The sequence below is a fragment of the Gekko japonicus genome, unplaced genomic scaffold, assembly GCF_001447785.1.
Source record: "Gekko japonicus isolate JY-2015 unplaced genomic scaffold, Gekko_japonicus_V1.1 scaffold4021, whole genome shotgun sequence".
NCBI classification, from domain to species: domain Eukaryota; kingdom Metazoa; phylum Chordata; class Lepidosauria; order Squamata; family Gekkonidae; genus Gekko; species Gekko japonicus.
The window spans coordinates 27,946-41,861 of NW_015173259.1; the positions used below are offsets into that span (position 1 = coordinate 27,946).

Here is a 13,916-nt window from a genome sequence, read left to right on the forward strand (position 1 = left end):
TTCTCATTGGGTGGCCAAAATATTGGAGCTTTAGCATCTGGCCTTCCAGGGAACAGCCAGGGTCGATTTCTTTTAGGACTGACTGATTTGATCTCCTGGCAATCCAGCGGACTCTCAAGAGTCTTCTCCAGCACCATAATTCAAAAGCATCTATTCTTCGGCGCTCGGCCTTCTTTATGGTCCAACTCTCACACCCATACATTACTACTGGGAATACCGTTGCTTTGACCATACGGACCTTTGTTGACAGGGTGATATTAGACCCTCTTTAAACCTCAAGTAAATCACCTGTTTCCAAACAGATATTTAAAATATTTACACCCCATGTTTCGCATAGCGCAGGGGTCCCTGATCTTTGTCAGCCTGCAGGTACCTTTGGAATTCTGACAGAGCCTAGTGGGCGCAGCTGCAAAACGGCTGCCGTAAAAGGTGGAGCCGGCCACAAAATGGCTGCCACGGCTCACCCTCAGTCATAAAGCAAAGATCGTTGGCTGGTGTGGGAAAAAGGTTCCCTTGCTCGAAAGCCAGTCGAGTCCGACTCTAGGGTTGCGGTGCTCATCTCCGTTTCCAAGCAGAAGAGCCAGCGCTGTCCGAAGACGTTTCCGTGGTCATGTGGCTGGCATGACTAAACACCGAGGCGCGCGGGACGCTGTTCCCACTGAAGTGGTCCCTATTTATCGACTTGCAATTTCTTGCTTTCGAACTGCTAGGTTGGCAGGAGCTGGAACTAGAGACGGGAGCTCACTCCGTCATGCGGCACCCGGGTCTCGAACTGCTGAACTACTGGCCTTCCACAGCCTGCAGTTCAGCGCCTTAACCACAAAATGGCTGCCACGGCTCACCCTCAGTCACAAAGCAAAGATCGTTGGCTGTGGTGGTAGCTGCTTACGTAGCAATGTCTTTTAAAGATCTCCACAGCTAACCAAATCTCCAAAGGCCAGTCAGAAGCCCTGCAGAAGCCTTTCTAAAAACACTGGGCAGGTGCCAGGAAAAGTGTAGGCAGTTGCCATGTTGGGGACCCCCGATATAGCACAATCATCGAATCATAGAGTTGGAAGGGACCTCTAGGGTCATCTAGTCCAGCCCCCTGCCCAATGCAGGAAATACACAAATACCATCCCCCTCCACACCCCCAGTGACCCCTGTTCCACGCCCAGAAGATGACAAAAACCCTCCAGGATCGCCGGCCAAACTGGCCTGGAGAACAATGGCTTCCTGACCCCAAAGTGGCGATCAGCATTTCCCTGGGCGTGTAAGGAAGGGCCACGAGAACTGAGGCAACCCTTCCTGCCCTCCTTTCTCATGAACTGCCTCAGTTCACAGAATCCGCACGGCTGTCAGAGGGCCATCTAGCCTCTGCTGAAAAACCTCCAAAGAAGGCGAGCCCACCACCTCCCGAGGAAGCCCGTTCCACTGAGGAACCACTCGAACGGTTCTTCCTGATATTTAGCCGAAAACTCTTCTGATTTAATGTCAACCCATCGGTTCTGGTCCGACCTTCTGGGGCAACAGAAAACAACTCAGTACCTTTCACTATATGACAGCCCTTCAAGTACTTGAAGATGTTTCTCGTATCACCTCTCAGTCGTCTCCTCTCCAGGCTAAACATATCCAGCTCCTTCAGCGTTTCCTCGTGGGCCTTGGTCTCTTAGCTAATAAGAGAGCAGCCATTGTCCTACAAAGGGTGGACAGAACTATATTTACACTTAGCCTTGTTCCACTGATGCAAGTCACATGCCAATGGAAAAGCTGAACCTCTAGCGTAGCTGGAAGGGGGTGCTTCTACTTTGATTCTGATTTTCTGTTATGTCTTTAGAAAGACTGGTCTGTTGTTGGGGGGGGGGGAAATTGAGGTCTTCACGCACGCAGTGATTAACGGCTCAATAGTTGCTATAACGATATTGAAGAAGAGAAGAGATTGGATTTATACCCCGTCCTTCACTTGGAGTCTCAGAGCGGCTTACAAACTCCTTTCCCTTCCCTTCCCCACAACAGACACCCTGGGAGGTGGGTGGGGCTGAGAGAGCTCTGAGAGAACTGCCCAAGAGAACAGCTCTGACAGAACTATGGCTTGCCCAAGGTCATCCAGCAGCTGCAAGTGGAGGCGTGGGGAATCAAACCCGGTTCTCCCAGATTAGAGTCCGCGCACTTAACCACTACACCAAACTGGCTCTCAGTTAGAGCTAGGTCTTGCGCAAGTAGAAAAATAGCACAACCCAGCACAAGAAGTGAGCCTAACAAGAGCACAACATAGCACAAAAGAAAACATAGCACAAGACTTGAGCATGTTTATCACTTCTGTGCCGGCACCCTTATACAAGTTTGGTCTGGTTCCACAGGACCTGGAATCTGGTCCAGTTCCGCCGAAACGAAAATGTTTCGCCAGACATACGAGCTTGTGGGAACCAGTTTGGTGTAGTAGTTAGGAGCGCGGACTCTAATCTGGGAGAACCGGGTTTGATTCCCCATTCCTCCACATGCAGCTGCTGGCGTGACCTTGGGTCAGTCACAGTTCTCTCAGAGCTGTTCTCGAAAGAGCAGTTCTCGAAAGAGCTCTCTCAGCCTTCCTGTGCAGAGGAGGGCAGGCTAAAAGTGTGATAAAATAAATAATTAGGGAGGCACCACAGAGCTTTAACTGTAACCATTAAAACTAAACCACTGATAATAAAACTGCGATTAAATGGCCGTTAAACGAATAGCGGCAGCAGTGTCAAAACACATCGGTGGCGCTAAAATCATCAGTGATAAAAAAACACATTAAAGTTAGGGCAGAGGGCAGAAATTGACTGGCCACGATCCAAATGAAAATCGACAAGGCAAAAAGGACTCGTGGAACTAGTGATCGGCAATAGCCTGTGTACCCGGGGGTGCGGGGGAACCCCTCACAATTAGTTGTCATGGAATACCAGCCAGCAGTTGAGGGGGGGTGGCGGACCTCTTCCCAAGACCCTGGAGAGCAGTGTTCCCTCCAAGCTGAGTTCGTGTGAGCTAGCTCACACTTTGTTAGCCTCCGGCTCAGCCATTCTTGTCCGAGCTCAGGAAGGAGGGCTCCTGAGCAAACTGATTGATGCAGAAGCCGAATCTCTCGCTCACAACTTTAATGCCAAGTAGCTCACAACGTAGGATTTTTGCTCACAAGACTCCACAGCTTAGAGGGAGCATCGCTGGGGAGTTGCTGCCAGTCTGAGTGGACGATGCTGACCTTGATGGACCAGTGATGGAAGCTTTGTGCCTCCGTATAGTTGTATGGAACAGCCATTTTTAATAGGTGCAGCTTTCATGAGCCTTTTACAAAAGCCGCTCCTGCCAGGGTCCCTACACTTGAAAGTCGGCCATTTCTGGTGCAGAACCTGTGTGGTGCCTTTTGATGAAAACTATGCTCAAGACGATACCCCTCTAATGGCAGAAAGTGAAGAGGACCTAAAGAGCCTCTTGCTCAGGGTAAAAGAGGAGAGCGCAAGTGGGCTTGAAGCTCAACATCAAAAAAACTAAGATCATGGCATCCGGCCCCATCACTCCTTGGCAAATAGAAGGGGAAGTCGTGGAAGTAGTGACAGACTTCACGTTCCTGGGATCCCAAATCACCGCAGACTGTGACTGCAGCCATGAAATTAAAAGACGCCTGCTCCTTGGGAGGAAAGCGATGGCAAACCTAAACAGCATGATAAAAAGTAGAGACATCACCCTGCCAACAAAAGTCCACATAGTCAAAGCAATGGTATTCCCAGTAGTCATGTATGGCTGCGAGAGCTGGACTATAAGGAAGGCCGAGCGCCGAAGAATAGATTCTTTTGAACTATGGTGCTGGAGAAGACTCTTGAGAGTCCCTTGGACTGCAAGAAGAACAAATCAGTCAATCCTCAAAGAAATCAACCCTGACTGTTCCCTGGAAGGCCAGATAATGAAACTGAAGCTCAAATACTTTGGCCACCAAATGAGAAGGGAGCACTCACTGGAAAAGACCCTGATGCTGGGAAAGATTGAAGGTCAAAGAAGACGGGGACGGCAAAGGATGAGATGGTTAGACAGTGTCAGTCGGTAGTTCCGCAGTTCGAGACCCGAGTGCCGCATGACGGAGTGAGCTCCCGTCTCTGGCCCCGGCTCCTGCCAGCCTGGCAGTTTGAAAGCAAGAAACTGCAAGTAGATAAATAGGTACCACTTCGGTGGGAAGGGAACAGCATTCCGTGCGCCTCGGCGTCTAGTCATGCCAAACACGTGGCCATGGAAATGTCTTTGGACAGTGCTGGCTCTTCGGCTCAGAAACGGAGATGAGCACCGCATCCCTAGGGTTGGATTCGACTGGCTTTCGAGCAAGGGAAACCTTTACCTATGCGTATGCTACGTTTTGTGGGTAATAGGATAGAAACAGAAAACGTGGCAGGGTAGTTTTGTAGTGGGCGGTATATTCTGTAGTTGCTGTCAAGTGGCCACCCTTGCTTGGCCTGTAACCACAGAAATAGCTAACTCTTGGAGGAAAATACAAATGTGGGGAAATTAGGGATTTAAAAGCTGTGCATAGAAACCGATGTTAATGCTGCTGAGAGCATAGGCCGAACAGCATTGTTTAATTTCAGCAGCCAGACGAAATAGATATGCCCCTAAGCTGGTTTACAATTTCTTTTGGGGGTGGGGTATATATATATATTTTGTATTTTTCATATGTGTGTGTGTGTGAGACTGTGTGTGCACCTGGAAGTCCTGGCGACCAGTGGAGACTGACCCCTACTTGGGGGCCTGGAGGGTGTTCAGAGTGGTGGCTGAATGGAGCCTGCCCCCGCCTCTGGCATTCCAAGGAGGTCTCCCATCCAAGTCCTCGCCAGAGTCGACCCTGCTTAGCTTCCGAGATCTGATGGGCTGTCCAGATCAGGGCGAGCTGGTTTACAAATTAAACGGGCTTAAGAACATAAAAGAGAAGCCGTGTTGGATCAGGCCAATGGCCCATCCAGTCCAACACACTGTATTACACAGTGGCCAAAACGCTGGTGCCATCAGGAGGTCCACCAGCGGGGCCAGAACTCCAGAAGCCCTCCCACTGTTGGCCCCCATGCACCAAACGTCTTCGAGATCTGTGTGCCTCATGGGGAAAGGCGAAAAGACAAGAAGCCCAGGCTACCTCCTCGTTATTGTGACTTCTCTGGTTTTATTTTTCTGTATGCATCGATACACTAAGCTGCCTTCTGTTGAATCAGACCAATTGGTCTATCAAGGCAGTGCTGAATACTCAGACTGGCCAGTGGCTCTGTGGATTCTCAGCCAGAGTTCGCTCACGTCACCTGTGACCAGATCTGTTTGACGGGAGATGCTGTAGACTGAGCATGGGACCTTCTGCGTGCTAAGCAGATACTCAGCCCCTGAGCTGCAGGGGAAAATGATAGAGGGGTCGTAACACATCATGCTGTGTATTTAATGGATTTAGAGACTTTAAACTTCCGGAAAATTTGAACCTGCAAAAGGGGGGAAGCGTGTTTCCCGTGGGAAATTTTTGGAGATGTCGGGGAACTAGAAATATATGCAGTGTCTTCTCTGCTCTTGAATCTAAACTGTCAGTATATCCAATTCTCAACACGGCTCTATCTTTGGTTACTTGAATCCGGACAGACAAGACGGATCTTTCTGCAAACCTGAGAGAAAAACCCAGGTTTTTAGAAAAATCTGTTTGTTTGTTTTTTAAATGGGGGGGGGGGCTTTAACCTTTTTGCATGTGCGTGCATGCTAAAGTTCTTTTATCACTGATTTTTGGAAGCCTTTCCCCCGTGTTAAATGCCATCTTCGTTCTGATTACAGATAGCAGCAAAAATTGGGGGGGACTCGGCCACAACGGTGAACAACTCAACCCCCGACTTTGGATTTGGTGGCCAGAAAAGGCAGCTGGAGGATGGAGGTACGGTGGGGATCGCTGGCGAACGTCCGTGTCTCTGGTGGGAGTTGTTAAACGTGGTTCCTGCCGCTGAGGTTCTGAGCTCTGGGTCCTCAGAGTGCGGAGAGCAGCCGTCCGCGTCACGGGGATGGGACGTTGTAAGGGTAATACGGCGGAGGAGTGGGCCTGGTTGCTCAAGCCCACCACCCTTGTTTTGATGGGGTTGACCTGGCAGCAGTGTTCCCTCTAAGCTGAGCTCGTGTGAGCCAGCTCACATTTTCTTAGCCTCCGGCTCACACATTTTTGTTTCGGCTCAGGAAAGACGGCTCCAGAGCAAACTGATTCATGCAGCAGCCCAATCGCCCGCTCACAACTTTAATGCCAGCGGCTCTACCTCAGCTTAGATGTAACACTGATGCAGTCCTGTGCAGCGTTACTCCATTGGGCTTAGGCAGGAGTAACTCTGAACAGCACAGCATGGGTTGATGTTGGACGAGCTGTTATGACAGGCTGTTGAGCTTCAAGAATGGATGGGCACTGCGTCTTCCTTCTTGAGTACCGGAGGTGAAAAGAAGTTGTCTTTTGGTTGCTGAAAAGTATCCTAAAGCATCTAAATGCATTTCTTTCTGCTTCCTTCAACAGACCAGCCGGAAAGCAAGAAGATGGCTCCTCAACCAGAACGTAAGTACAGTTTTCTTCTAAAGGGCTGGGGGAAGGCAGGTGTCACCTGCTTGCCAGTTCTGTTCATACCGTGTTCACATTACTACAGAGAAGGTGGAGAATATGTGGTTTGGTGTGGAGGTCAAGTACGCGGACTCTAATCTGGGAGAACCGGGTTGGATTCCCCACTCCTCCGCTTGCACCTGGCTGGATGACCTTGGGCAAGCCGTGGTTCTGATAAGAGCTGCCCTTGAAAAAGAGCAGTTTCTGTCAGAGCTCTCTCAGCCCCACCTACCTCACAGGGTGTCTGTTGTGGGGAGGGGAAGGAGTTTGTAAGCCGCTCTGAGACTCCTTTGGGTAGTGAAGGGCGGGGTATAAATCAGATTTTCTCCTCTACTTCTTCTAATCTGGGAGAACCAACCAGGTTTGATTCCCCACGCCTCCACTTGCAGCCGCTGGATGACCTTGGGCAAGCCATAGTTCTGTCAGAGCTGTTCTTGAAAAAGGGCAGTTCTCGAGTGAGCTCTCTCAGTCCCACCTCCCTCACAGGGTGTCTGTTGTGGGAAGGGGAAGGAGTTTGTAAACCGCTCTGAGACTCCCGAGTGAAGGGCAGAGTATAAATCCAGTCTCCTCCTTCCTCCTCTTCTTCCCCTTCTTCTTCTTCTTCCCCTTCTTCTTCCTCCTCTTCCTCCTCCTCCTCTTCCTCTACCTCTTCTTCACCACCACCACCAAATTGAGGAGAAGGGGTAATATCAGAAGGTGTGCTTCAGATTTTTAAACAAGCTTATGGGGGCGCTCAGTGACTTTATAACGTTCCCATCTAACACACGGATTCATAACCAGACTTCTCCTTTCCTTTTCCAGCTTTGCCACCGCCCCCTCAACTCGGACCGATCCACCCTCCCCCCAGGTAAGTTAGCTGTCTGCTGTTCCCCCCCCCCTTCCCCAATGTGCGCTCACGCTGGAATGGTCAAAATCAGTGCCGAAAGGTTTCAACGCGCAAGATCAGCTTGCAGTGCCTCCCACCCTAACCCCCTCCCCCCAAGAAGAGGCTGCTTTCACTAGAGGAGGGTCCACGTCCAGCTTAGTGAGATGTGCCGTCGAAAGGCCGGTCAGTCCTCGTTCAGTAGCAGAAGGTAGTGAAGGGCGGGGTATAAATCAGATTTTCTCCTCTACTTCTTCTAATCTGGGAGAACCAACCAGGTTTGATTCCCCACGCCTCCACTTGCAGCCGCTGGATGACCTTGGGCAAGCCATAGTTCTGTCAGAGCTGTTCTTGAAAAAGGGCAGTTCTCGAGTGAGCTCTCTCAGTCCCACCTCCCTCACAGGGTGTCTGTTGTGGGAAGGGGAAGGAGTTTGTAAACCGCTCTGAGACTCCCGAGTGAAGGGCAGAGTATAAATCCAGTCTCCTCCTTCCTCCTCTTCTTCCCCTTCTTCTTCTTCTTCCCCTTCTTCTTCCTCCTCCTCCTCCTCCTCCTCTACCTCTCCTTCACCACCACCACCAAATTGAGGAGAAGGGGTCATATCAGAAGGTGTGCTTCAGATTTTAAACAAGCTTATGGGGGCGCTCAGTGACTTTATAACGTTCCCATCTAACACGCGGATTCATAACCAGACTTCTCCTTTCCTTTTCCAGCTTTGCCACCGCCCCCTCAACTCGGACCGATCCACCCTCCCCCCAGGTAAGTTAGCTGTCTGCTGTTCCCCCCCCCCCTTCCCCAATGTGCGCTCACGCTGGAATGGTCAAAATCAGTGCCGAAAGGTTTCAACGCGCAAGATCAGCTTGCAGTGCCTCCCACCCTAACCCCCTCCCCCCAAGAAGAGGCTGCTTTCACTAGAGGAGGGTCCACGTCCAGCTTAGTGAGATGTGCCGTCGAAAGGCCGGTCAGTCCTCGTTCAGTAGCAGAAGGTTGTGCTTCTTTACCATTTCCCGTGGTCCTTCCAGTTTCTTGAGTCGCTTCTGGTTTCGTAGCTTTAGTTTCTTCAAATCCGTGTCTGAAGAGTGTTGTGTGGAAGCTCTGCTACGGTGGCCCCCCCGGGCCACTCAGTCAGCCACATTTCGGGCCAGTGTCGTTCTTGCACTGGGCGTGTGTGGTGATTTCCTTGGAGCCGTGCTCGGTCGCTCAGCCACCTTCCTGCCTGCCGTTCCAGGAGGAGCAAACACTCCGGATTTCCTTTCTTTCTTTCTTTCTTTCTGGATGCCGGCAGATGCCGGCTCCGTTTCCGTAACCTTTCCCACTCCTTACTCTAAGCTGCTGACCGTTTCCCTTGCAGGTCTACAGTGACTGAAGAGTACAGAGTACCTGATGGCATGGTGGGACTCAGTGAGTATTAGACAGGGAGGTGGGGAGGGGCGACCATATGTGGCCCCAGTGGAAAGCCCCGTCCTCCTTTCCCCATACTAACTCGTGCCTTTGCTGGCTTCGCGGCACCCGTTACCTGAGCTTCCCCCCAGGGACACCACAGGCAGGCTGGCTGGCTGGCTTGTTGGTGGCCCTTTGGCGCTTTTCGCTTGGAGAGGTGGCAAGCATTCAAGTCCCCCCCCCCCCGAGTTCAGCTGTGGCATGTGGGGCCAGAGGTGAGCCCCCCAAAGTGCTTGGGCAGGGTCGCCATCAATGTTCCCTCTAACCTGTGGAGGCTTGTGAGCAAAAATTCTACTTTGTGAGCGACTGGCATTAAAGTTGTGAGCGAGTGATTTGGCTACTGCATAAATCAGTTTGCTCTGGAACCCTCCTTCCTGAGCTAAGGCAAAAATGTGTGAGCCAGAGGCTAAAAAACTGTGAGCTAGCTCACACTAACTCAGCTTAGAGGGAACACTGGTCGCCATTGGATACACATTAGGGGGCCGATAGCCACGGGCGAGCTCGAAGCTGGTCTCGTACGAGCCCCTTCCATGCCGAAGCTGGACTTTTTGGGAATTTGGGCGGTCGATTCACTCTGGAGGATTCACAGGCTCGGGCTAGGAGCACTGCAGGAGCTCCCGGGGGCCTTCTTCTGGTTGCTTATGGATTGGGCCGTGGAGGCCACGGCTTTCTGTGAGTGATCCTGGCTCAGGTAGGCAGTCCCGGGTTTGGCCCCGGCCGGAAGGAGTTAGTGGCTGCAACGGAGGAGAAAATTGGTTTCACGGAGGTCTCTTGCCTCCACGCCCTAGTTTGGGATTGGCTTGGCATTCAAGCTCCAAAGGCAAATGGAAGAAGTTGGCTGGAGCTCGTCTGCCCCCAAGTACCCAGTGACCTCTTGGTTCTCAGTGGCTACTTATCTCTACGGCCCCGGAGTATTTTGTTTCCTGGAATTGACCATTCGGACTGTGCGTCTCAAGAGGAGCTCTTTTCGCCTCCCTCTCTCCCCACCACGTTTTAAACCATGAAATCTGATGGAATCCTGGTGAATTATTCCAGTCACCGGCCACCCCCTCCCAATGCTCCCTCTAAGCTGTGGAGGCTTGTGTGCAAAAAGTCTACTTTTTGAGCTCCGGCCATTAAAGTTGCGAGCGAGTGAGTTGGCTCTTGCATAAATCAGTTTGCTCCAGAGCCTTCCTTCCTGGGCTGAGACAAAAATGTGTGCGCCGGAGGCTAAAAACACTGTGAGCTCGCACTAACTCGGCTTAGAGGGAACACTGCCCCCCCCAATTCCTACACCACTTGCGGACCCACCATTTAGGCGGGTGGAATGAGTGGAGATATTATTCAGAATCCAGTTTTGAGTTCTCTGTGTTCTGACAGTCTCTTCCCATTATTCTAGTAAAGCAGAAGTTTTTCTCCTGTTTCTTTTCTTTTTTGGGGGGGAATTGTGCGACCTCTTCAGCCTCTTTGTCAGGGTGTTGCAGGCTCCTCACAGGTTACAAGCTCTCTTAGTGTTCCTCTCCTTACTTTGCAGTCATAGGCCGAGGCGGGGAGCAGATCAACAAAATACAGCAGGACTCTGGATGCAAAGTACAGATCTCGCCAGGTACGTCTGAGGCCGGAGAGCGGGGGGCCTACGAGGTGGAGGCTGTGACACCCACCTGGGGCCCTTTCTCCTTCCCAGCTCCCTGTTTGAGGGTTTAGATGAACAAACAGTACACACCAAGGAGTGTCCTGGTGCCCTGGCCTTTGCCATCTTTCACCTTCAGCCTGTGCCCACCGCATAATCGTTCCCCACACATACCCCAGAGAGCACTACGGTCGGGGTCATAACATCGGCTAGTGATTCCAGGCCCCATGGAGGCCAGGCTCGCCACAACCAGGGCCAGGGCCTTCTCAGTGGCGGCCCCTACCTGGTGGAACGAGCTCCCGGAGGAGATCAGGGCCCCGCGGGACCTTTTGCAGTTCCGCAGGGCCTGCAAGACGGAGCTCTTCCGCCAGGCTTTCAATTAGGAGCCACCACTGCCACCAGCTATTATCGTTAGTAACAACAGGGTAGTGGGCTGGCCCTATATGAAGATTGAGCCACAACATCGCAATAGTTCTGAATCGGGACCTTGTGTTACATTTACAGTACGCCATTTAAATGCGATTGAAGGACTAACATCACTGAGCACTTTAATTGTAAAATATGGTTGTTTTTATCCTGTCTTACCTGTTTTTATGTTTGGCACACGGTGCCCTAAACTGTGAGCCTCCCTGAGCCCGTTCGCAGGGAGGGCGGGATAGAGATAAAATGAAATAAAAATAAATAAAATAACAAGCCGAACGAACTGAGTTGGTGTGAATACCATCGGAACATACAGCCGCCTTAAGCTGTATTATAAAGCTTGCTCTCATTTCTATCAGACCACGTTCCAGCATTCTTAGGAGTATTTTAATTGACTGTTTTTTATGTGAGAGCCAGTTTGGTGTCGTGGTTAAGTGCGCGGACTCTAATCTGGGAGAACCGGGTTTGATTCCCCACTCCTCCACTTGCACCTGCTGGATGACCTTGGGCAAGCCATAATTCTGGTAAGAGCTGTTCTTGAAAAAGAGCAGTTTGTGTCAGAGTTCTCTCAGCCCCACCCACCTCCCGGGGTGTCTGTCGTGGGGAGGGGAAGGGAAAGGAGTTTGTAAGCCGCTCTGAGACTCCCAAGTGAAGGGTGGGGTATAAATCCAATCTCCTCTTATTATTATTATGGTCTTAACTGTAATTTATATGGAATTTTATGTAAGCCGCCGTGAACCCACCTTGGTGGGGAGGGTGGGGTGTAAACCGAATTAAATAAATAAACTGGGGGGGGGCATTAAGTTGTGTAGAGAGCACGGAATTCACGGGGCGAAAAGGCAACGTTGACAGTATCAGCCGTTTTCCTGTAGGCTCTCTGGTTTGAATAGTGACGCAGCTGGGTTTTGGCGGTTTGAAGACGTCTGGGAAACGTTTGTCCTTTCGTTGCCCGTGTGACAAACGTCCTTAGCAACAGACACTAAATGCAAGCTGTCCATTCTGGTGTGTGTGTGTGTGTGTTTGTGAAGGTCTCCCCTTCAGCTGTGGAACTGAGGGGTCAGGCTGTGGGCAAATGGGTTACTACAGAGATATGCTCAGTGGCACCTGTCTCCTGAATACCTCCTTTCCCCCCCTTCCTACAGACAGCGGAGGATTGCCGGAGCGGAGCGTCTCTCTGACAGGATCCCCAGAATCGGTCCAGTGAGTAGCCTTCTCATTATCAGTCAGAGCATTCGAGTATATGACGAGACGGGTTGGACCTATGGTTCCCAGACTCCTGCTGGGGGCACGGGGGTCCCCCCGCTCCGGGGCCCCTCCCCCTGGCATTGATCAGCAGGCCAGCGGGAAGGGAGCTTTTTTAAAAAAAGCTCTTTTGTAAAAAAACAACAACAGTTCTTTACAGCTTACAATCGAGAGAATATAACAAAGAATCTAACATCATAACGTTATAACTTTGAAACACAAACAGTGGCCGCATACTAACCAGAAATAAAAAGGTGTGGGGGGGAGAGAGATAAAAAGTCAACATTAATGTATAGAGGTGGTTTACCGAGTCTAAATAATACTATTTAAAGAGCATACGACAACTGACAGTTGGCGTGAATAATTCAAATATCCAAAGAGATAAGTAGAGAAGGTCTGACAGTATTAATGCATCAATCAGGTATGAACAGTGAAACAACAATTCGTTTCTAGAAATAGCCGGAATTGACCGGCAGCAAACTGAGGACTAGGCCTCTCTTGCCAGTGACGCGGCATCCACCGGGATGGGTGTCGTCACATCGCCAGCCACATGGGGACCACTCCAGACTTCGGGCAAAAACTATGGTAAAGACAGCTTCTACCATAGAAGTTTTGCCGAAATACCAGAGCATTCTCATGTCACTGGTGATGCGATGGTGTCACTTCCGGCACACACAGGAAGTGATGTCACCAGCAGCAGAGGCCTAGACCTTAGTTTGCTGCTGGTGAGTCGTTCCCCACCCCCCTTTTGCCAGTCGCCAGGGGGTACCTAGCAACCCTAGCTGGCTCAGGGTGTGTCTCATCCGGTTGTCAAACAACACAAATACACACTGCAAAAACCATTTATAAGTTAATGTGTTCTATTTGTTCCATCTTATAAAGTGCAGTGTGTTGTTTATTGTATTCTAAAACAGGTATATATATTCATTACATGCAATATCAACAGTAATAATCAGTTTATACAATTCTAATAACTACCAGTCAGTTTACATCCTTTTTACACAATCAACCCCCATCGGGAGTTTCTAGAATTATACACCCACTTCTCCTTGCTTGGAAGTCTTCTAAAGGGGGAAGTTTTCTTTTGTGGTTACCTTGATGTTTAAAGAGATGTTTGTTGCTGGTCCTACGAGAGGCCCATTAAACAGCTGAAGTTCATAGACGGAGCGCTCCTGTCTTTCTCAAAGCTGCTGTTGGGGTTGATTAGCTCACACTAACTCAGATTAGAGGGAACACTGTCCAAGTGGGTGTATTCGCACCGCAAGACCCCATGAGCTGGGAGAGAGGTGCAAAGGAAAACCCATACGGGTGGACCGGAGAGCCCGCGGTGCAGCACTGGGTGGACACTCTCACGCGGCTGGACTGCTGCAGACGAGGTTGTTCCGCCATGCTGAAGCCACAGTCGGAGTGGCTCCGCCCACTCCCCCCCCCAAGCAGTCTCCCGTTCCCTCCCCTGCACTAGTTGCTCACGGGCCGCATGAGAGCCCTGGACGGGCTGGTTCTGTCCCACGGGCCTTATGTTTGACGCCCCTGCACTGGAATCTGTCTCTATGTGAACCTGTCTAATCGACCTTTAGCACCACCGGTGCCAGGAGCCGTCCCCGCCACGTCTTGTGGCCGTGAGATCCCATCACTTCTCTCGTGTCGGTGCTGAGCTTCATTACATGACCCCGAGTTCTGCAGTTACGGAACAAAGAAAGCATTTTCTCCACACCATCCCCACTTTTACAAGCTTTTATCAATAAGCCCCCCCCCCCAAATGGCC

General features: G+C 50.9%; 1 protein-coding gene across 1 annotated transcript in view; it reads left to right on the plus strand.

Annotated features, from left to right (window-relative positions):
* LOC107120160 (far upstream element-binding protein 2-like) overlaps positions 1–13,916 on the plus strand; it is a 45,835-nt gene that overhangs the window by 13,044 nt on the left and 18,875 nt on the right. Inside the window, exons 3-8 of the mRNA XM_015422807.1 lie at positions 5,785–5,881; positions 6,500–6,538; positions 7,382–7,427; positions 8,792–8,841; positions 10,394–10,465; positions 12,052–12,109. Of these exons, the coding sequence (XP_015278293.1) occupies positions 5,785–5,881; positions 6,500–6,538; positions 7,382–7,427; positions 8,792–8,841; positions 10,394–10,465; positions 12,052–12,109 (362 nt within the window). The remainder of the gene's footprint in view (positions 1–5,784; positions 5,882–6,499; positions 6,539–7,381; positions 7,428–8,791; positions 8,842–10,393; positions 10,466–12,051; positions 12,110–13,916) is intronic.